This window comes from Narcine bancroftii, chromosome 4 (genome assembly GCF_036971445.1).
Source record: "Narcine bancroftii isolate sNarBan1 chromosome 4, sNarBan1.hap1, whole genome shotgun sequence".
In the NCBI taxonomy this organism is placed as follows: Eukaryota; Metazoa; Chordata; class Chondrichthyes; order Torpediniformes; family Narcinidae; genus Narcine; species Narcine bancroftii.
The window spans coordinates 285,775,540-285,798,869 of record NC_091472.1 but is presented as its reverse complement, the minus strand read 5'-3'; the positions used below and the strand labels follow the sequence as shown (position 1 = coordinate 285,798,869).

The following is a 23,330-nucleotide window of genomic DNA, read 5'->3' as shown; positions in this document are numbered from 1 at the left end:
GGATGTAGACAATCTAAGCAAGTAGGCAACACCATGTCAGACGAAGCACAATGTGGGAATAAAAGATTATTCAATTTGTTAGAGAAAACATGAAAATTGCAAGTGCAGGGAACAGTTAATAAGGTACATAGTGCATTGAAGTTTTTTGGATCGAGGATTGGAATTACATGACTAAAGATATCCCACTATGGTTACATAGTGTTTTGATGACACCTCACTTTTAGTCTCCTTTGGTCTTCATTGCAATAAAAAGGGCAATGAAAAAATTTACTTGACTGGACTGACCTGTGAAAAGAGAATGAGAAAGTTAAACCTTTATTCTTTACTTTGAAAGAATGTGAGGTGAACCTTTTTGAATAACACAAAATTCTTACATGGCTAGATAGAGGAAGAATATTTTCCCTGGCTAAGGAGACATGAATTGGCACATTGTCGTGGGAGTTGATTGCCAATTAGGTTTCATCATTCAAAATGCACAATATTTACAATTCTTTACCCTGGAAGGGTGTGGAGACTTGTGTGCATTCAGAACTGGTTGGTCAATCTCTGGATATAAAAGGATCAAGGAATATGGCAGTTATACAGGAACAGGTTTGTGGGATGGAATGGCCCACTCCCCCAATTTATGTTTTTAATGTGGGGAGTAAAAAAGAAAGAAATTGCAAAATGTGTAAGGATCAAACCACAAAACAGGGGAGATTGAATAAATAAGTTATAAAGTTATGGCTTGGCAGGTAATGAGTGTGGGGTAGATGGAAGATGATTAGTACTGATGTGGGGTTGGGGTAGAGGAAGAAAGTATTGATCAATTAGAAGTTCAGGGTCCAAAGGGATGGCTTGAGGTGAAGGAATACATGAGCTAAATGTCAACACAAGAATACTGCCCATGAAATATAATCAAGTTCATGGCAAAACAGGTTTCAATTTCTTTTAAATTTATAGAATATCTTGCAACTTTGAGATTTACAGGAAAATAAAAATATCAGGATAGAAATCACAAACTCAGATGAATTTTGTTTTAATGTTTGGACAAAATCAGACAACTACAATGCAAAATTATTTATTTGTATTAAAGACTATATAAAAAAAATCAATATCAAAGTCTTCTGTAAAAATGTCTGTAGCAATATATTATGCATACCTTAGACAATTTAGCTCAGTGTAAAATAGTAAAGAAAATTCTAACCTAAAATCCTGAAACATACAATTCCTCTTTAGATAGTCCAATGGCCTACCCATTGTTGTACCAATACATTTGATTGCAACCTGGACATGAATCAACTCAACCACCATTTATTATGCTTAAAATTTGCTTATGCCTTGCAATTCAAACCCAAGTACAGAATCTTACCTAATTTTACATATGTGTAATATATAGTGTGGTACATAAAATTAGTGCTATTTTATTTGGTCTCCTGTAATTTTTAAAATTCGGATGCACAGTGCCTACTTGCACAAAATAGTAAGATTTCATGCAGTTACTGGATGAAAAGTCAATAAAATAGAAATTTCAAAATAAAACATGACAGTTTAAAAAGTGGGTTGGTCAGTGAAAATTTTTATACACAAATCACAGACAATTCTACTTAGTCCAGCATAAATCATACTAGAGCTTATTTCCTGATAGGAATTGGATCGCACATTTCTGTGCATTACCTAAACATGCATTCCAGACCTTTTTCCCAGTGCCAGAATCAGAACAATACTATGCATGCAAAACCCATTTCCGCAAGTCCCACAGTCATCCAACAATTAGATGATCTTGCATGCATTGGTACAAGGAAATCCTGCCATATGTGGCACCCAGGAACAGATTCTTCACTGTGGCATGTTGCATAACTTAGCGAACCAAAGACGAGAACCAGTGCTGGAGAATAAGCAGCAGGGAACTGGATTCCAAGCCTGATCCCGAAGAATGGCGAGACATCTTGGTTCATCAAAATATGGAAGAGAGGTGACATTGTCCACATAGCATGAGAGTCTTTCTTGTACAAAGCATACAAAATCGTAGTCCTCAAAGCAAATTAGTGACCCCCTCCATGTATCAGTGGATACCAACAACATAACCAGGCAGGGGAGCCCAGATGAAACTTAATAATCCCACATATGCTATTTTGTAGGGTAATTTTTACTTATTACAAGACATCAAATAGAAACTGTCAAATTTGGAAATCTAAAAAACCCAGAAAATACTGGAAACATGAAGAATTTAGATAGCATCTGTGGAAAGAGAGACAGAATAAAAGCTTCATGTCAAAGACCATTTGCCAGACAAATATGGTCTGAAATGCTAACCCTCATCTCTTTCATCAATAAATCAATCAACACCAGATTCAGGCACACACATATATGCCCACTACAACTATTTTCAGTGGAATGCAGTTCATTCTGATATACATTTGTTGTCCTAATTTAAAAAAAAAATTTGTGTATAGTTCAACTGGGTGGAGATTCTCACGCCTGGAGAAGAGAAATGGTACTACTTTCTGCCAGGCTCTTCTTACGTTGTCTCCTCAATCAGGTCTCCTGACATTTCTCACGGAATATAGCATTCTTTTTCCTTCTTCAAGGCAGCCGTGATTTATGATGCTGCTGTGATGAAAGTGTCCACAGAGCGATTCCGTGCTCAGATTGGCGTGCAGCAAATTGTCAGAAGTTGTGATCAACTGACTGTGTCCCACCAGAAATTGTTCATGTTCGTTTCAGTGCACGTTCCTCGGTGTAAAAGAAGATTTCCAAAAGTCTAAGTCCAATGTCACCATTTTTTTGTGGGGACCCAAACACAGTGACAGTTTAGCAAGCTAAAAATGAATCCCAATGGGCTTTTTTAAAAAAAAAACCTCATATTTTATACCTGTTACTTATTATTCATCTTACATCCATAGCAGAAGCATATAGATATCTTGCTCATCTCTCAATGTACAAAAATTGTACATTGTTTCAAATGCTTTGAAAGCAAGAATAGGTTAAAATTAACTATTCATTATTATAACTAGCATGTGATTATGGACTGAAACATGAATTTTCTTAACAGATCAGAAATAGTATTCTTTCATCACCAACATGTACTCAATGTTATGACAATATGTTCCTATGCACAGCTGTCACTCAGGAAGTTACTCAACAATTTCTGGAATTTCTTGGTCGTCCATGATAAGAGTGTGGATGATTCCTTCTTTTCGTTTCCCACTGCTAACAGCTTTAATGCAGCAGTCATGATTACCAATAGAAAAGTGTGTTTCAGTGCCATCTTCAACAAATTCTCCCTACATTAAAGGAAAGACAAAGGAGAGGAATTGTATTTTACCCTGTTCTCAAAAACAGCTAAAATTTGGATAATTATGACATTTGGTTTGAGGATAGATTGTAATTATTTAATAATCATAAAAATAAATGACATGCAAATGAGCTTTCAATGTGATAAAGAGAAGAGCTCAGGCATAACATCAGAAGAGTACACTGCTCTTGAAGTACAAGTCAAGAGTTTGACATTTCAGCTGAAATCTTTCATTAATAATAAGTGCAATAATACCAAGCATTAAGTGCACATCCTGGAAGTTAGAAACACACTGTTTCAGCACGGTTAGCCCAGAGGTTAGTGCAATGCCTTTACTGCACCAGCATTTGAGATTGGGGTTCAAATCCCAAGCTGCAAGGAGTTTGTATGTTATTCGCGTGTCTGTGTGGGATTTCCCCCGGGGCTCCGGTTTCCTCCCACCATCGGGGTGTATTGGGTGTTAATTGGGTGTCAATTGGGCAGGATGGACTCATGAGCTCAAATGGCCTTGCTGTATATCTAAATTTAAAATAAAAATTATTTAATCTGAGTAAAAGGTGAAACTATTACAATTAAAATCAGATGTCAAATTAATTTTGTAGCAGAATGAGCAAGTAAAAAAACCCATGATATTTAAAGAATACTTAATTCAACAAATTAATTATTTAAAAAGTCTACAACTCCAGCACAAATGGCAAAAAAATTTTGGATCACAAGTTAGAGGAGATACGTTAAGATACATGTGGTAAATGAGCATAGAAACAGAAGCAAATACATTTATCAAGATCGCTGCATATTATAGCTTCAATATATATTTATCCACAAATATTATGCAAGGGTTAAAATTATTGAAAATGACTTAAAAACCATAAACTGCCAATTTTTAGCAGCTTGCAGATGTTTGTTGACATTCTTTTGAGTGTTTCTATTGCTACCGCCTGAAGCCAAGGTCTTTTTCTGCATGTAAAATATAAATAATTTTAGTTTTTGAATTTGCTTTAGTTCTGTTAGAACGAAGAACATGGAACTGGTCTAGGTAATTTCTTTGACCGTGCAATTTTGAAAATATTAACAAATTAATAGTTTATTGTCCATTTATTAATTATTTTAAGTATAGATTACTGTGGTAAAAGTGCAAATAAACAGAGAAAAACTCAATGCCTCTTTGGAATGGACTTTTTCGTTAATAAATCAAAAACAACTGCCTATATGTTCTCAAGCAATTATAAAGGGAAATGATCAAATCATATTATACATATACAATATATATTACAGAGAAGAAAATTGATCAAGTATAGAGGCGGATAAAAAAAGAGTGGGAAACCATTTGGTATGCAGCTTTCAATTTTTTAAGATCATGGCAGCAATCAGTGCTTTGGTATTTCTTTGGGTTTTCTTGAAGGGTGACCCAGAATTGCAGAGGTTGTACAATTGTCTAATAGATATTTGATTCAAATGATCTCCTTGCTCAATATCCACACATGAATACCGTGCAAAGTTGATGAGAAATGGGAAATTAAATTAGTGTTTGGCTTCATTGATTCCGAGAGATTTGGAGCAATTTATGTTCCAGGCACTACCAGATGCAAGAGTTGGTTTAAAAAGAAATAAACTTGTACAACATAACATGTTGAAATTAAATGTAATAATATAGATCCTGCAAGTTTGTTTTTTTCTGATGAAAGATAATAGACCAAAATTTTAATTTTCTATCTTACTTTGCAAATGCTGTCTCACCTGCTGAATATTTCCCAATATTTATATTATATGAAGCAAAATGTATCCAGATGCTTGACTGCAGCACTATCAAACAAGATTTTGCACTGAGGCACACTGGGAGAAATTAGGACAAAATTCTCAAAAGGAGGTAGAGAGGCAGTGAGGTCTTGGGAAGAGGGAAAGAATTAATCGTCTGGCACCTGAAGGCTGGGCCACCACAGGTAGAGCATTTATAATCTAGAATGCTCCAAGGACCAGTTTTGGATGAGGGAGGACATCTGAAAAGAAATGTGTTAGAGATCATAACTAGGGAGGAGAGAAATCACAGAGGGATACAAAAACCAAGGATGATAATTAAAATTAAAGCTTTATTTTACTGGGAGTCAGTGTAGGTCAACAAGCAAAGGATTGGGGGCCAAACATAATTTTTTGTAACTTAGGACAAAGGGAGTACAGTTTTGGATGACCTCAAAATCTTGCTGGGCTTTCTGGCCCAGTTAATTATTATCCTAATTAGTTGAGCCATTTAATTTGTTTGAATATGAAGCAGAAACTCAACAGGTACAATTTCACATTTTCTAAACTAAAGTGGAGTAATAAAGCATCAACTTTCAAATACAAAGTACAGTAGAATCCCCATTACCGGGTACCTATGGGGATGGCGGAAGTCGGATATGCAAATTTTCCTGCTGACTGAGACTCACTCTTCCAAGGCCTAAGTAATACACCTGCATTAAGAATACACAGTTTGTGAAATCCGCATTATTCATGGGCATCGCTTCACTTTTATTTGCGTTGATCTTGTACCCTGATACTTCTCCATATTCCTTCAATTTCTTATGTAATTCTTTTATTGATATTTCTGGTTCTGTTAAGTATACTATGACATCATCTGCAAATAGACTGATTTTATATTCTTTCTCTTTTATTTTTATCCCTCTCATTTTATTTTCTGTTCTTATCAGTTCTGCCAGTGGTTCTATAGCTAACGCGAACAGTGAGGGAGATAGTGGACATCCCTGCCTAGTTGACCTGCTTAATTTAAATTGGTTTGATATATATCCATTTACTGTCACCTTCGCCAATAGTCCCTTATATAATGCTTTAATCCAATTAATATATTTCTCTGGTAGGTTGAACCTCTGTAGTACTTTGAATAAATAATTCCATTCTACTCTGTCAAAGGCTTTCTCTGCGACTAAGGCAACCGCCACTGTTGGCATCTTGTTTCCTTGTACTGCATGGATTAAATTAATAAACTTACAGATATTGTCCGTTGTTAGTCTTTTCTTAATAAATCCAGTTTGATCTAGTTTTACTTTTTTGGTACACAGTTGGCCAATCTGTTTGCTAATAGTTTAGCTATTATCTTATAATCTGTGTGAATAGAGATATTGGTCTATAAGATGCTGGTGTTAGTGGATCTTTCCCCGTCTTTGGTATTACTGTAATTATTGCTGTTTTGCATGAATCTGGCATGTTTTGTGTTTCTTCAATCTGGTTCATTACTTCCAGGAGAGGAGGAATTAATAAGTCTTTAAATGTTTTATAAAATTCTATTGGAAATTCATCCTCTCCTTGTGTTTTATCGTTCGGTAGTTTAAGAAAGAATCACCATTTAGATGGCAAACACAAGCAATCCGATACCTAGGTATTCAACTAGATAATAATCTAGGCCATCTATACAAACTAAATTATCAGCCATTAATGAAGAAATTACAAAATGACTTAGAACATTGGAAAGATTGACCACTAACACTGATAGGAAGGGTAAATTGCATTCAAATGAATATCTTCCCAAGGATACAATACCTAATCCAATCGTTACCAATTCACCTAACAGAGAAATTCTTCAAGGAGCTAAAGAAAATAATAAGGAAATTCTTATGGAAAGGGGGGAAACCGAGAATAGCGCTAGATAAATTAACAGAATGGTACAAACAAGGGGGCTTACAGTTACCAAACTTTAAGAATGATTATAGAGCAGCACAATTAAGAACCCTATCAGATTTTTATCAAACAAGGGAAAAACCAGATTGGACCAGATTAGAGCTAGATAAAATAGGGGAGAAGGTACCTGAACATATATTATATAAGTGGGATGAAAAGCTGGTGCAACATGGGAATTCACCAGTACTGCACCATCTGCTCAACATTTGGAAGAAGATTCACGTAGAAAGGAAAAAAAACAAATGATCAACCACCAAAATTAATATTGACGCAAAATCAACTAATCCCCTTCACAATGGATAACCTTTCCTTTAGAGAATGGGAGAGAAAATGGATCAAAAGAATAGAAAATGGTTTTTTGGGACATAAATTATTATCTTTTGAACAAATGATGTGCAAATATGGTATAACTCACGGTACAAGGTTTGCATACCACCAACTGAAAACCTACTTAAAGGACAAATTGGGAAGCAGACTGAGGTTACCAGAAGGAAGAAATTTTGAATATGTGATTACAGACAGAATGATAATTAAAAAATTTATAACAAACATGTACATCAAACTGCAAGAGAAAGAAAACGAGGAAACAAGCTGTAAACCCAAACAAAAATGGGAACAAGATCTAAACATAAAAATAAAGAATGAAACATGGGAAAAGCTATGCTCCGGAACTATGAGAAATACAATAAACACGAGTTTACACATGATACAATATAATTGGTTACACAAGCTATACACCACGCCCCAAAAGGTAAATAATTGGGACCCAACAGTATCAGACAGATGTTTTCACTGTAAGAAGGAAACGGGAACAACAGTACATGCAATTTGGGCATGTGAGAAAGTGGAAAAGTTTTGGGAAGATCTAAATCAGGTATTAAATAAAATCACAAAAAGCAACATACCAAAAAATCCAGAGGTCTTTCTTCTAAGTAATACAAGAAGTAAAGAACTTGGACTCGACTTGGATGGAGCACAAAAAAGATTTATTATGATAGTCTTAGCTGTAGCAAAAAAATGTATTATGTCAATCTGGAAATTAGAAGATAACCTGAGAATATAGCCATGGTACATAGAAATGAATAAATGTATTCCACTGGAAAAAATAACATATAATTTAAGAAATAACATAACAGTATTCGAACAAATTTGGGAACCATACATGGAACACAACAGAGAAGTCCTACCGCGGACCTCCACCACCTAAAATGACAGAAGGAGAAGACGAAATGAACTGACCCAGTATGTAAAAGTAGAAAACACAAATTTCTTGTTTATTTTCATTGTGTGATGACATTGTTTAATGCATCATATATGTTGAACCTTGAGTGGGTGGGGAGGGGGGGTGAAGGAGGGAGGGGGAAAAGGGGAGAAAATGACACTATATTCAAGAGGAAAATGTTTGTGTGCATTTTGGTCAGTATGGTTCATAGAGTGAAAAAAAAATACACAGTTTAAAAAGACAAGACAGTGCAAAATGCATAGTAATTTGAAGAAAATCAGTACTGTAGTCTTGAATTATGTAAAGTTCACTTTAACCAGGTAATTCCCGTAACTTACAAAAATTAAATTTGAAGGCAGCTACCCACTACGCTAAAAACATGCCACTGTAATAATTAACCCAATTCCCCAAGGTTACAAGCCTTACTAATAGACCAAAAACTAATAAACTCTTACTAGGCGGGGATATGGAGACCCTTTGGAAGAGTTGACCCAGTGGTGAGCATTTGCTGGCTCTTCATCCTGGGTGCTGCCATTTTATTCCAATGTAGCTTTATTCAACCAGATCTGTGGCCGGGGTATAACCAGGGCTGTCCACTGACTGAATGTTTCAAAATCTGGGGACATCTTCTACGCCGGGTCTAAAATTTGCACCTTGACTGCAAAGTCTCAACATCGCTGCCATCATTCCCCCTCCATATTCAATCTGCAGCCAGCCAGCTCCGATTCAAGTGCCCAGTCAGGCCCTCAGCACACCTTCCTCATGCCGACAACCAGACTCCTCTCCATGAGAGTGTCCCGGTCAGGCCCTTGGCGCACGTTCCTCACACTGACAACCCAACTTACCTCCATACAAGTGGTGACAGTGAAAGAAATGTGCACACATTGCTTGTTCAGCAGGGGAAACCTGTGTGTTTCCAACAAAGTCCTAGCATTCCCACCTGCCCAGACTTATTTATTTCCATTTATCCATCCATTTACTCACTTATTACTCACTTAATTTTTTTTGGCCAGTTGTGTGAGTTTCTGGTTGATTGAATTCTGGATAATGGGGATTTTACTGCAAATGTTAAAGTTCTATATTTATTAATATATGGATTCACTCAAATTTCACCTTGTTTAAGATACCATGAAAGGAAAATTTAAATCGAGAAACATGCAAGTTTTGTGAGTATGCCAACCTCACGATACAAAGAGAATGAATCGAGTAATTTCAAAATCTTACCGCTGTCTCTACCTTCTTCCCATTGCACCAAACATCCATTGTGTCTTTCTCTATAATAAGTAAGACAAAATGACCAAATTATCAAAGAAATAAACTGAATGTTAATGATTAGATTTGATTTCAATTTCTCTCTTCTTGCATTTCTGAACAAAAATCCTCCATCATTACATATATTTTTTTTACTTCAAACAACATCTGATTCTATTTATTTACAAAAAAATGTAATTTAAGTTAAATTCAAGGAATACAGAAGAATCAGAACATTGTCATGAACAGGTCACAAAATTTGTTGCTTTATGCAGCATTACAGGTGAAAATATCACTAAAAATCATATTTTAAAATAAAAAAATAAGTGCAAATAGAAGAGAAAGTGAGGTAGGGTTTGTGGTTCATTGTCCATTCAGAAATCTGATGGTAGAGGGGAAGAAGTGATTTTTGTGTTGCTAGGTGTCCGTATTCAGGCTTCTGTATCTCCTTCCTGATGGCAGCAGTGTGAAGAGGCATGCTCTGACTGGTGAGGATCATTCAGGATAGAGGCTAGTTTCTGATGACACTGTCTCTTCTGGGTGTAGTAAATGGAGTGAATACTGAAGCCTATGATGGCACTGGCTGAGTCCACAACTCTCTGTAGTTTTTCCTGCCCTGTGCATCAGTATCTCCCTATCAGAAAATGATTCAACTAATCAGAATGCTCTAAACCACACATGTCAAACTCTGGCCCTCGATATAATTATATTTGGCCCGCAAGATCATATTAAATATATATTAGAGTTGGCCCGCTGGCCGCCGCGCAAGTATAGCACATGCACAACAGCAGGCACCACCATCGTAGTTTTTAGCACTTCCACAGCAGGCACAGCAGTACACCGATATAGTTAACGGGAAAGTTAATTAAATATTCACAGCGGCGCCGATACAACGGACCCGCCGCCTAGCTCCAGCGGACCCGCCGCCTAGCTCCAGCGGACCCGCCGCCTAGCTCCAGCGGACCCGCCGCCTAGCTCCAGCGGACCCGCCGCCTAGCTCCAGCGGACCCGCCGCCTAGCTCCAGCGGACCCGCCGCCTAGCTCCATGTGGCTGGACGTGGTGGGTCACCTCTGCGTCTCATTGAGCTTCATCTGTGGGTGGGTGCTGCTGGGCATCGGACTTTCCGCTGGGGTGGAGATCGCGGACGAGTTCCACCGCTCTCACGGTATTCCCGGTGAGATGGCAAGACCAGCAGGGACTCCTTGGGTTGTTGGCGACGGTTGCGGCAGGCGGAGGAGGGAGAGGGGGCGGGGGGGGGATGCTGCTCAGGTTTTCTGGCTGGGCTGGGGAGGGCTCCCTGCAGACCTCCGCTCCCTGGCATGCTTCTCAGCAACGTGCGATCCTTGGCTTAAAGGCTAGAGAGAAATATTATTTATTGAATATTTTATTTCTTATTTGTTAATGATTCTTATGGAAAGAATTTAACCAAAACTATTATTAAACATTTATTTTAATAAGAAAAAGTTTAAGATTACATATGTTGAGAGAAAACATGCAGATGTTGTTGAAAATTTTCAATAAATATTTAGTTCGGCCCTCGACTTAGTCCAAGTTTTTAATTTTGGCCCTCGGTGAATTTGAGTTTGACACCCCTGCTCTAAACAGTACACCTGTAGAAATTTGCAAGAGTCTTTGGTGACATGCTAAATCTCCTCACAAAGTATAGCCATTGGTAAGCCTTCTTCATGATTACATCAGGAATGTGAAGTTCTTTACCTTTCCACTGCTAACCCCTCAATGAGGACTGGTTAGCGTTCTCCCCATTTCTCCCTCCTAAAGTCCACAATCAACTCTTGGATTTTGCTAATATTTGGTGCAAGGTTATTGTTGTGACATCACTCAACTAGCTGATCTATCTTCCTTATTGTTGTCTGTGATGCTGCTGACGACCATGGTGTCATCAGCTAATTTGTAGATGACATTTGAATTGTGCCTACCCACACAGTCATGGATGTAGGACAGTAGGCTAAAGCATACATCCTAGAGTCCCACTAAGTGGAAAGGAAGGCATATATTCCACACTAGCTTTGCAGATCATTGGAACACAGACACCAGGGCTTTTCACAAAGGCACTATCCTTAGGTGATGAGAGACTTAGAGATAATGGATATATGAAAGAATTGATGACAGAGAAATAAAGGGTAGATTGGATTTCTCCAAAAGCCTGCATGTAATTGATGGGCGAAATGGACTCCTTCTATGTTGGAAGGAAAAAATTGAATGGAACGGCACATGGAACAAAACTTTGCAATGCTTTCGCAGGGCTAGTTTGAGATCACGGAAAATATTGGAATTATGTGTAATATAAAAAAAAAACTGAATCCACAGAAAAAAAGGCATGGAAATCATGGAATAGAATTGACAGTGATTGTCAAGGTAAGCGCATGGATGACAACGTAGGAATGGTTTATTGTTACTGAGAACAATATCATTTGCAAGTTTGACCAGGGCAATCTTGGTGTAGGTGCAAGTAACAAAGCAATTTAAAATATTTGGCAAAGAAATGACGGGTCAGCTGTATATTTGGACATTCAAGTGGAAATATATTCAAGGATCACAGAAAGCGTGTGGACTTGAGCGTGTGGACTTGAGCGTGTGGACTTGAGCGTGTGGACTTGAGCGTGTGGACTTGAGCGTGTGGACTTGAGCGTGTGGACTTGAGCGTGTGGACTTGAGCGTGTGGACTTGAGCGTGTGGACTTGAGCGTGTGGACTTGAGCGTGTGGACTTGAGCGTGTGGACTTGAGCGTGTGGACTTGAGCGTGTGGACTTGAGCGTGTGGACTTGAGCGTGTGGACTTGAGCGTGTGGACTTGAGCGTGTGGACTTGAGCGTGTGGACTTGAGCGTGTGGACTTGAGCGTGTGGACTTGAGCGTGTGGACTTGAGCGTGTGGACTTGAGCGTGTGGACTTGAGCGTGTGGACTTGAGCGTGTGGACTTGAGCGTGTGGACTTGAGCGTGTGGACTTGAGCGTGTGGACTTGAGCGTGTGGACTTGAGCGTGTGGACTTGAGCGTGTGGACTTGAGCGTGTGGACTTGAGCGTGTGGACTTGAGCGTGTGGACTTGAGCGTGTGGACTTGAGCGTGTGGACTTGAGCGTGTGGACTTGAGCGTGTGGACTTGAGCGTGTGGACTTGAGCGTGTGGACTTGAGCGTGTGGACTTGAGCGTGTGGACTTGAGCGTGTGGACTTGAGCGTGTGGACTTGAGCGTGTGGACTTGAGCGTGTGGACTTGAGCGTGTGGACTTGAGCGTGTGGACTTGAGCGTGTGGACTTGAGCGTGTGGACTTGAGCGTGTGGACTTGAGCGTGTGGACTTGAGCGTGTGGACTTGAGCGTGTGGACTTGAGCGTGTGGACTTGAGCGTGTGGACTTGAGCGTGTGGACTTGAGCGTGTGGACTTGAGCGTGTGGACTTGAGCGTGTGGACTTGAGCGTGTGCAGATGCTGCAAACTAGAATTAAATTAAATTAAATTAAAAATGCTAGAGACACTCAGGAGGTCAAGTAGCACATGTAGAAATAGAAATAGAGACCTTTTGCCAGAAATAGTTTTCAGTTGCAAAGGGAATATCTGAAAAATGAGATCAAATTGATTAGAAAGCAATTATGCTTCTTCGTTTGAATTACGTGCCAAAAGGAGGGTCATGAGACAAGAGAGAGAAAAACGGAACCAAAATCACAAGTGGATGACTGGCAGAAATGTTTAGTTCTGATAAAAATGCATTGGAGGAGCCAGTTATCCAAGACTGGAGAATTTAATATAGAGTCCACAAGGCTGAAAAAATGTCCAGAAAGGAGTATTTGTTCACAGACAGCTGCAGGATTGGCAACACCTGTTCTTTCACCTCTTGCACTATCCAAAAACCCTGATAGTCTTTGCAGGAAAGGCTATGGTCCACACAATCTTCCAATCTAGGGTACTACATTTTGTATTTACAATCTGACCTCTTCTATGCAGGAAAAAGCAAATGCACTTTGTGAAGCAACATGTTCAGTTTGCAGAAGTGACCTTGAACTTCTCAGTTGGCTTTAAAGGGAGAGCAGTGAAAAAAATTTTCACAGAACTCCATTTAATTCTCCTGCCCACTCCAACCCTGACCCTCACCTGTGACCTTCTTTTGTTGTGATGAGGCCCAACACAAACCTTATGGAGCAAGACTTCATCCTCTGAATTTTCCCACATACAGTTAAACTCCAATTATCAGAATTTGGATTCTCTGAAATCTTCATAGCCAAAATAATTTAAAAATTTTGGATAAATGAGGATATCCAAAACAAATCAGAAATCACCATTTATCCAAAATTTTTCGGAGCCAAACTGATCAGGGACCTTGGGTTGCCAGTGGCAGGAGTGGTGCCTTGTTGGGGAAGTGTCAGTGATTGGTGGCGGCCAGCACTTATTTTGGTGAGAATCAATCATTATTTTAATGCTTAAAAAGCCTTCCCTTCTTGTTGGTTGTTGTTTAAACACCGTTGCAAGTAATTTGCAGTTGTTACTGGGCTTTTTTTAAAAAAAAGTGACCACTTCTCCTTAAAAATGTTTATCCGACATAGGCCAGGTCTCAACCATTTCAGATAATCGGAGTTGCACGTTACCTCACTATTTCTTTCAACCTGTATCAGAAGTGGTCACTTTGGCCAGTCATCCATTTGTGATAACATCTCAGTTCCCCCCCACCACCATGCATTAGTACAGACCAGTCCATAGCCCTGCTATTAGCAATACATAACAAAGTTAAAGAAGCATGCTAGGCTTCTAATTGTGACTTCAATCTATTTCGTTCCCACCGTATCAGAGACTTTACCTTTTATTCTTCTTATTTCCCACTTCCCACCTTCTTTGCACTTCAATCTAATTCAGGGTTTGGACCCAAAATCTTTGGTGTTTCTGTCTCCACAGATGCTGCCTGACACGCTGAATGTTTTATGTATTTTCTACTTTCCTTTCAGTGGTTTTATAGTATGGATAATTCTAGAATGGCTTATTAAGAGGCGATGGTAACAAATTACAGGCCCCATATAGATAACCATGAGTAACTAATAGATTGTATAGAACATAACAATTCAGCAAGGTGTTGGATTGTTAATCAATTCAAACAACAGGTACTATTTTCATTAAAGTAAGAACTGCAATTACTAGGAGATACAAGTTAGAATAATTGGTCGACGCTATCTTTATTAGGTCAATTTAAATATACAACTGCTTTTAGAAGAAAAAAGTAAAAATTCCCACATGTACACTTACCGAGCACAATCCGAGAATCGACTCCATCTACATTTAAGAGCCATGTATTTGTAATCTTAGACCTATTCTCCAGATACTTCTTCAGGCTTTTGCCATTGATCTCCAATGTGTATTCATATGCAAAACCACTAATTGCATCAATGTTGATGGTTGCTTTTGTTTTAGTTGCCCCAACTGTGAAGGTTTCCTTCCCAACAAGTTTGAACATCCAGTCCCTTCTTATGATTTCCTGATAACAAAATGCCGTTTGTTACACACAAAATATTTTTAAATTTTATTTAGACATATATATTACAGCACAGAAACAGACCATTTCAGCCAACAAACTTGTGCCACCCAATTAACTTAGAAACCCTGGTACATTTTGAAGGGTGGGAGGAAACCAGAGCCCCCAGGGAAAACTGACATGGACACGTCTAAACTCCTTTCAGAGAGTGCAGGATTCAAACCCTTGTCCAGATTACTGCACTGTCATAATGTTGTGCTAACCACGCCGCCTAAATTATTACACAAAACTGTGCTACGATACCCCTTTCAGATAGGGCAAAGTCCAAATGTAAAGGCAGAGAATCTCCGCCAAAATGCATCACCAATTACCTCTATGAATGTATGACAGCTGTTTCTGAGCCGCATATTTGAACCCCTCTCAGAGAGGGATAATTGGTGGAGTGCTGCGCTCTGTCGATCGATCTGCATGTACAGGTGCGCTAGGTGGCTGGCTAATGATTCCATCAGCCCGTGACCCAACTCCCCGCTGCCTGACAGCCCCACCCCACTGGGTAGGGGTAGTCGGTGGAGACTGCTGGGGCAGGGGCTGTGGCCGCTCCAGTCTTCAGGCCACTCTCTGCGGCTCAAAAAACGGCAGAGCAACAGTGGTCTTCCCTCCCCATAATCCCCACGCAGCTGGAACTGTTCTGGAAAACACAGTGGTTGCAGCTGTGTGGGGGATTATGGGGAGGGAAGACTGCCATTGCCACGTCACATATTTATGACAGGTGGCGCTGCGGCCTTCATCGGATCTAGATGGTGCTATGAAGTGCCTTTTGATAGGAATAGAGCAGCCTTTTAGGGCTGCTGTTTAAAAGTAAATTTTTTAGTTATCCATCCTCTCCTGTAGCCGGCCTCAAGGCAGAACCCTGACATAAAATCGCCTAATGATTAAAGTACATTGCACACAGAAACAATTAAATATTTTTTGAAGTTAAAAATGCAGCAGTTTCACACAGCAAGTTCCAACAAACAGCAATGTGGTAATGTCAAAAAAGTCAATCATAACTGAGCAATGAATAATAGGCTATATCCTTATTCTTCTTTAAAGACAGTAAACAGAATCTTCTATAATCAATGAGGAAAGTGGAAAGGGGCCCAGTTTAGCATTTCATCTTAAAGATAACATTTCTAACCATGTGGCTTTCCCTCAGTACATCGGTGGAATGGGAGCCAACACACAACTTTAGTTTGCAGATTGGGACTTGAAAGCACAAACTTCTGACCCCAACGCAAAAGGACTAGCATCCGTACTACACTCAAGGCTTCTTGAAAATAAGATGATTCATCACTTCACAAGTGTCAGCCACAGGTGTGGGTTTTTTTTAAACCCCTCAAATTATTGAACAGTCACCAGGAATAGTTTTTTTTCTAATTTTGCACTCTGCCTACTGGCAAAGCTAAATGACACCTTAATCAAGGTCCATTGCCAAAACATTCTAGTTTGTGAGGGTTAGTATTCCACTATTTATTAATCCATCAGGGAAACAGATTTACATCAAGACTAGTATGACAAATTAAATGTTATAACTGAGATATATAGTTTAAAAATTTTAAAGATCATACCTTTCCATCGACATACACCACTCGCTTTCCTGAGGTGGTGCCGTGTTCAAATTCTATTTTGTGAATACCATCACTCAGAGCTACTTCCCACAATGCCACCAGGTCAGCCATCCTTTCCAGGGTGGCTCTATCTAAATAAAACAAAATAGAGCTTCATGCCTCCTGTTTGTTTTTAAACTAGCTACAAACTTTGTCATGGGTTGTCTGACAGCAGTTTAATTACATGTGTCGTTACTGCAACCTGATGTTAAAACTGCAGGCTGTCCCCAACTTCTGAGCGCAATTGGAACCGAAGAATTGGCCGCCGCATCTCGGAATGGACACAAGTTCGAATTGTGCCTGCACCCCCCATGGGGTACCGAAGTCTTAAAGCAAACTTTTTAATGATTTTTTTTTCCCAATGCAAATTTGACAATAACAACTTAAAGTTTCCTGAATTTGTCAATTAATCTTGGTAAATCTGGCCATATTCTGGTCCATGGTTATCTCGTTAGTCGGCATTCCAGGGTTGGGCGCAGCCTCTTGATTCCTGTGTGCATGTGCAAGCCTTCGGTCAGTTCGCAGACGGGCGCTCGGTTGGTGCATGTGCGAAAGTTGAGCACCTTGACAGTATTGAAATCACATCCTGAACTCTCGTGCATGCGCCAACTGAACGCCAGTCTGCGCCATATATGCGCCTACCTTGAGCATTCGCACATGAATCAAGATGGCTATGCCCAGTCTCGGGACTCCAGACGCTGACTAACAAGGTAAGTGCTTACATTCTGGCTCTTACAGGCCCTGTATCCCTTTCGTAGTTGGATCCCTATCAACTTACATTCTGGCTCTTACATGCCCTGTATCCCTGTCATAGTTGGATCCTTATCAACTGCATAATTTTTTTTTAAACATTTGGTCATATGTGCAGATGGGGACCTCCTGTAGGGGGATGCTAGACAGGGTAAATAAAGTGAAACAGTTAAATTTCCACAGGGTCCTGTGCTTTAAATCATCAAGATTATTTATAGTACCTAATACAATGTAAATGCTAAGTAAATAGTTGTTATAGTCTTGTTCAGGGAATAATGACAGTCTGGTCTGTGGGTTTGACCTAAGTTTGGACAGTCTGAAGACCACAGCAGTAGATTTTCTCATGGTCTTTTATACATTGCGCACGCATATCTTATGAAATTGTACACATTTTTTCCCCCACGGTCTTTTATACATCGTAATGTATGTCTTATTAAATCGTGTGTGCTTCCCCCCGCCCGCTCTTATAAATTGTGTGCATATGTGCTTTATTCCTGCTACGATTTCACTGACCTGTGAATACATAATATGTCACTCGGGACATCACCACTGGAGGTTGCCCCCCCCCCTCCCCTCCCCCCAGATCCACGATATCCACATGAACGAGGGAATTCATGGTCCAGTGTGAACAGCTCACCTGGTACAGCAAAATGGGTCATTTACTTGCCTATTTAGTGGGTTGCCAGTGTGAAAGGGGCTTTTACGACCTATAGATGCTACGAGACCTGCTGAGCTCCTCCAGTGTTTCTGAAATTTTTAATACAATCATAGCATCTGCAGACTTTCATGTTTCACTCCACAAATATTACAATCTTCAATAATGGCAGAGACCAGCAAAAAATTGCTACCAGGAATTAGTAATTTGCTTGCTTTTAATTGTTTTGATATAGCCAAGATCTCTGAGATTCACCTGCCATTAAAGTCTCTCCACATTTGATCGAATAACTTGAAATCCAGAGGCAAGACAAGATGATAACCCTTGAAATAAAGACAATAATTAATTTGCTGTGGTATACTGGTAAAACTGGACTGTGAAAATCATTGTACTCCATCTCTTTGCATTTTCTACTTGTCTTCTAATTATTGAGTGTTTGCCTCAGGAGCAAAGTTTTGGTTAGACTGGTCTTATGATTACTGGAGTTTTGACCATTTTCCTCTCAAAGTCTTTCTTGAAGTGTGTTGGAAGTAGGAGTCTTTGAATACTTTTAAGAAAGAGGTAGAGAGATTCTTGATGACAAAGGGGTTGGGGTGAAAGATTACTTAGGAATGCAAAATTGAGTTAATCAAATCTCATTTGAATATTAAAGTATATCTGAGGACCTAGTGGTCCACACATATTCTTATTTCACTCTAATTTCCTGTTTTCTTTTAGAAGGATATCCAGATCCCCCAACACCAACATTTAATAATCACCACACTTAAATTACATTTTCCTGTTCTTCCCCACAGGTTCCATCTGCAATTTCATCCCTTAACATTCAATTTCTCCATATCCTTTTGTCTGATCTTCACAATTTCCATTTTTAACTTTCAACAAACTTGGAAGCATTAACACTTTATCCTGTAATCTCACTCTAATTCAGGAGGCATCCTGCTGGTTAAATCTTGTCAATGTAAAGATAACACATTTATACCTCTACTTGTTTTTTTTTTTGTCTTGAATTCCTCCATCTTTGCTAAATACAGAATCCACAACCTCATAAGACTTTACTTGAAGAGGCATTTACATGGCATCTTAGTTCATGCATTCTGGAACTTCAAATATGATCTCCACTCGGTGTCAGAAGGGGTACCCACTTACAGATTTATGTCCTGGATTCCATCCCTCCTGAAGGTCAACATTCATGGCTTTCAGCAGGCAACAACTCCAAAAAGAAAATACACGGGGCAATATTAATGACTACGTGGGGTTTTCTGAACTTGCAAAAGGTTTTTAACACTTTAAACTAAAGTGGACTACAAAGAAAATGCATACCCATGTTGGCTGCCTCCAGACATTTACCTCCATTCTGCTGCTGCCTTGATTCTATCCCATCAATGTGTCCACCCAAGAATTAATTACAGTGTAAACTGGTACAGAATCCTTTATCCAAAACCCTTTGGACCAGACACTTTTTGGATAATAGAAATGGCGCTACATTAAGTAATTGCGCTGATTTCAGATTTGAGCAAAACAAAGACAAACTAACGAGGAGAACTCTGGATGGGGAAGGGGTGGGGTTTGTGGTGGAGCGTTGGACCGGGGTGGCGTGTGGCAGCTTTGGACGGAGGGCGTTTACAGCAAGCATCCCAGCTCCCGACACCCCAACAATGGTCCCTCACCCCAGCTCCTGACAACCTACTGGAGCTCCCGGCACCCCTTCAAAAGACCCTCACCCCAGACATCCACCCCCTGGATCATGCAAAGTAGTGTTATCAACTCTACTTTTTTTTTGTGGCCTCATTTCCAACAAATGTCACCTTATAGTGGAATTGAGGTTCAGGATGAAAGGGGAAACTGTTAAACCCATCTCAGACAAAGTCTTGTCAATTTCATTCATCATTACGTGAATCTCCCACAAGCTACAACATGGCCATGACCAAACAAAAACCTAAACATTAAGATAATATTGCAATTAAATCATAATGAAATCTTGCAATCAAACCGAAAGCAACTGGCTGAAGGATATAAATAGGGGGAGGGGAGGCTTCATCTCAATGCATTAAATGGTTCTTACCTTGGCGCACCACTGGGTCAACTAGTAACTATGGCAACGATCAACCACCCCGACAAAACACCTATTCTTTACATCAACGTAAAATGGAGAGCCACGGCATCCGACGCTGACCGGCATCTCCCTTCAACCTTGCGCCAGACACACACAACCCGGCATCGGTGGCCTTTCCGCCACCGGGTTGACGGGAGACGCTGAGCGCGCGCGCGCGAGAGAAGCAGCCAGCGACTGAAACCTCGCGAGAGTGCGCGTCCTCACGCTCCGCTGCGTGATTGGCTGATCTGCCATGACGGAAGGCGGCCGCTGGCTCGCTCCGTGAGAGAAACCGCGGCCCCTCCCCCCCCACAATGCGACTGCGCAGTTGGCTGTGGGCCCCTCACAATGCGACTGCGCAGTTGGCTGTGGGCCCCTCACAATGCGACTGCGCAGTTGGCTGTGGGCCCCTCACAATGCGACTGCGCAGTTGGCTGTGGGCCCCTCACAATGCGACTGCGCAGTTGGCTGTGGGCCCGTCGGACGTCGGATGAGGGGGAGCAGTGACACAACTCTCTTCGGTATTTGTGGCAGCCGTTCGGTGATCCGAGAACGGACAGCCCCGTGGGAGCGGTGTCGCTGAGGCCCTGACCGGGTAAGCCCAGCGTTATCCCAAATACATCGAGCCGCTGGTTGAACACCGACCTCGCCTGATAATCATTGAGGACTGGCAATGTCAGGAGCCCAGAGGACTCCAAATCCCAGCAGCAATAGAAGTTCACCCAGACGATGGTTCTTTCAGCAAAAGTTGCTTTTAATTTTCCTTAAACCTAATAACAAGATCAAACTATTAACAACCCCCATTTGCTTTCTGAGCGCATATGTATGTAACGTGTATGAATTCAGAAAAGTTATTTTATTCACAGCCCAAACTTACTTTCCACTCCTCCAAGTTCACCGGTATCAGGCAATTCTTCTACTGTGCACAGAATTTAACATTTATGAAGTTCACCAGGCTCTGGTGCTTGAACCTTCCTCAGGTTTTAGAGAGCTATTTGTTGCTCGTTGGACACACACGCACACAAACTGATTTAACTCCATTCAGTCACGTTGGTGTCTTGCCGAAGAAACTTGTCCCATCGTGTGGTTTCCAACTTCTTCCGGCTCACCACAGAGTTCCTCTTGTTTTCCTTATTTCAGGAGAAACACTCTAGCCAGCCACTTTCTCTTGTAAGGACTACGAGGGTTTTGAACCGGCTGAACTCTGTTGTGTCTGCACTCACACAATTAAGACTCAGATGTGATTCTTTCTCATCCTTTAATTCTATTAGACTAATCTGGCTTCTGACACACATGGTTGTATATATGTGGAAGGGTGACATCATGACTTTGGCGGGGTTATACCCAACATTTCCCCCCCCGCCACAGTGCAGTAAATGCTGACTGGGCCCCTTCAAACTAATAAGATTACATCGGGCCCAGGACTACAACTGAGAATTAGAATACATTTCCTGAGTAATTATAAAAGGGAAAGTATTTATTAATAATCAGGGCACACAGTCCTTGAAGCGTTAAGGTGGTCTTCTTTCTCTTTTGGATGCTTCGGCGTGCTTTGCTGTGCCGGTCTTTGCTCGGGACCTGTAGATAGTTAGAGTCGGCAGCGACTGCCCACCTTCACTGACCTCCTGGATGCATGTCTCAGTTACTGGACTGCTCGGCTCCACGAACGTCTCTGCCCCCCCCCCCCCCGCCCCCAGTCTAAGGGGTGGGGTAGTCGGGGCAGGCCATGGGAGGTCTGGTTCCACTTCCTCAAGCTCATGAGGCAGTTCATGGACCTTAGTGTTAGTCAATGCTCGTAATTGGTCAAAGTGTCGCTTCCACAATCAGCCCCCCACTAGAACAGAGAATGAGCAGGGGCTCAATTTTGGTAAGATTACTCCTACCACCCACGGGTCTTTATATTATCTATAATCGTGTACAAGAACTCTCTCGCCCACTTCCAATGTTCTAGGTGAGGTCTGTGGCAATGCTGTTTTTTGCAATCAGAGACTCAGATCTGGATGAACTGTGGACAGCCTGGTCCGCAGGTTGCGGCCAAACATTAGTTCTACTGGGGAGCGTTTTGTGGTAGAATGTGGCATGTTTCTGTACCCCAATAGGAAATCTGTGATTTTGTGTGTCCTGGAGGCATTGTTTTCATTTTTGAATTTTTGTACAAAACGTTTGGCCTCCCCATTAGTACTTGGGTGATAGGGTGCGGACAAAATATGTCTGATATTTGTTGTTGAGCATAAAATTTTTTAAATGTTCTGATGTAAATCAAGGCCGATAATCCGTAACTAATTCATGAGGAAATCCCTAAGTGGCAAAGATAGCTTGTAGACAGTCAGTCATAGGATCTGCTTTGGTGTTTTTCAGCTGTGAAACTACTGGCCATTTGGAGTGTGCTATTAGGAAAGTCTCACCCAGGAATGGTCCAGCGAAGTCTACATAAATCTGATGGCAGGGTTTGGATGGCCATTTCCATGGGTTAGCTTTGGCTTGTGGCATTTTTGGCTGCATTGACTGATAAACTTTGCTTTCTCTTACTGTGGTTTCAATGTCTTTGTCTATGGAAGGCCACCAGACATGCATCTGGGCCAGTGCCTTCATTCGTATCATTCCCAGATGGTTGTGCTATAGTTCTGATAACATGGTAGTTTGCCATTTGGCTGGAATAATTGTACGGGTACCCCATTATAAACATCCTTCTTTGACTGATAGTTCATGGCGGCGTGTGTGGTAAGGTTTTAGATCTTCTGGAATGACTTCAGATTCAGGCCACCCATTAAAGTGAAGTATAGGATCTTGTTTAATGTTGCCTCTTTTCGGGTTTCTTTTGTAATCATCTGCAATGGGCAGTTGTTGAAGTTGTTCTTGGTTGATCTCTGCTATCTATTTAATAATTACTCATTGTTCTGTCTAGGGTAGCGGCATGCGTGATAAGGCATCTACATGGCTGTTGAGTGTTCCTGGTTTATGTTTTATATCATAGTTATACACAGCTAATAGCATGGCCCATCTTTGAATTCTGGACTCAGCTAATACTGGTCTACCTTTGTGTAGCCTCAGGATTAAACTAAGAGGCTTGTTGTCTGTGATCAGGGTGAATTTTTTTTCTGTGATGATATTGGTGGAATTTTTTTTTACACAAAAATTTATTGCCATCCCATCTTTTTCTAGTTGGGTGTAATTGTGTTCGCTTGTGGTTAATGTTCATGAAGTATACATTATTGGTTGCTCACCTTTTTCTGTGATTTGGGATAGTACCACTCCTAGTCCCACTGGTGAAGCATCCATGGCTAGTGTAACTTCTTT

General features: G+C 40.6%; 1 protein-coding gene across 3 annotated transcripts; it reads right to left on the bottom strand.

Annotated features, from left to right (window-relative positions):
• Positions 1–1,044: 1,044 nt before the first annotated feature.
• Positions 1,045–20,385, bottom strand: faima (Fas apoptotic inhibitory molecule a). Of its 3 annotated transcripts, XM_069935269.1 has the most exons (7): positions 20,004–20,385; positions 18,197–18,264; positions 16,498–16,628; positions 14,665–14,893; positions 9,393–9,442; positions 5,640–5,724; positions 3,210–3,266 (listed from the first exon to the last, which is right to left on the bottom strand). In XM_069935269.1, the coding sequence occupies exons 2-6, from the start codon at positions 18,201–18,203 to the stop codon at positions 5,647–5,649; spliced, it is 495 nt and encodes a 164-aa protein (XP_069791370.1). In that variant the 5' UTR covers positions 18,204–18,264; positions 20,004–20,385; the 3' UTR covers positions 3,210–3,266; positions 5,640–5,646. The 3 variants fall into 3 exon arrangements, with proteins under 3 accessions (XP_069791368.1, XP_069791369.1, XP_069791370.1); XM_069935267.1 differs by lacking the exon at positions 5,640–5,724 and having other exon boundaries at positions 1,045–3,266; positions 20,004–20,376; XM_069935268.1 differs by lacking the exons at positions 5,640–5,724; positions 18,197–18,264 and having other exon boundaries at positions 1,045–3,266; positions 20,004–20,375.
• Positions 20,386–23,330: the final 2,945 nt, after the last annotated feature.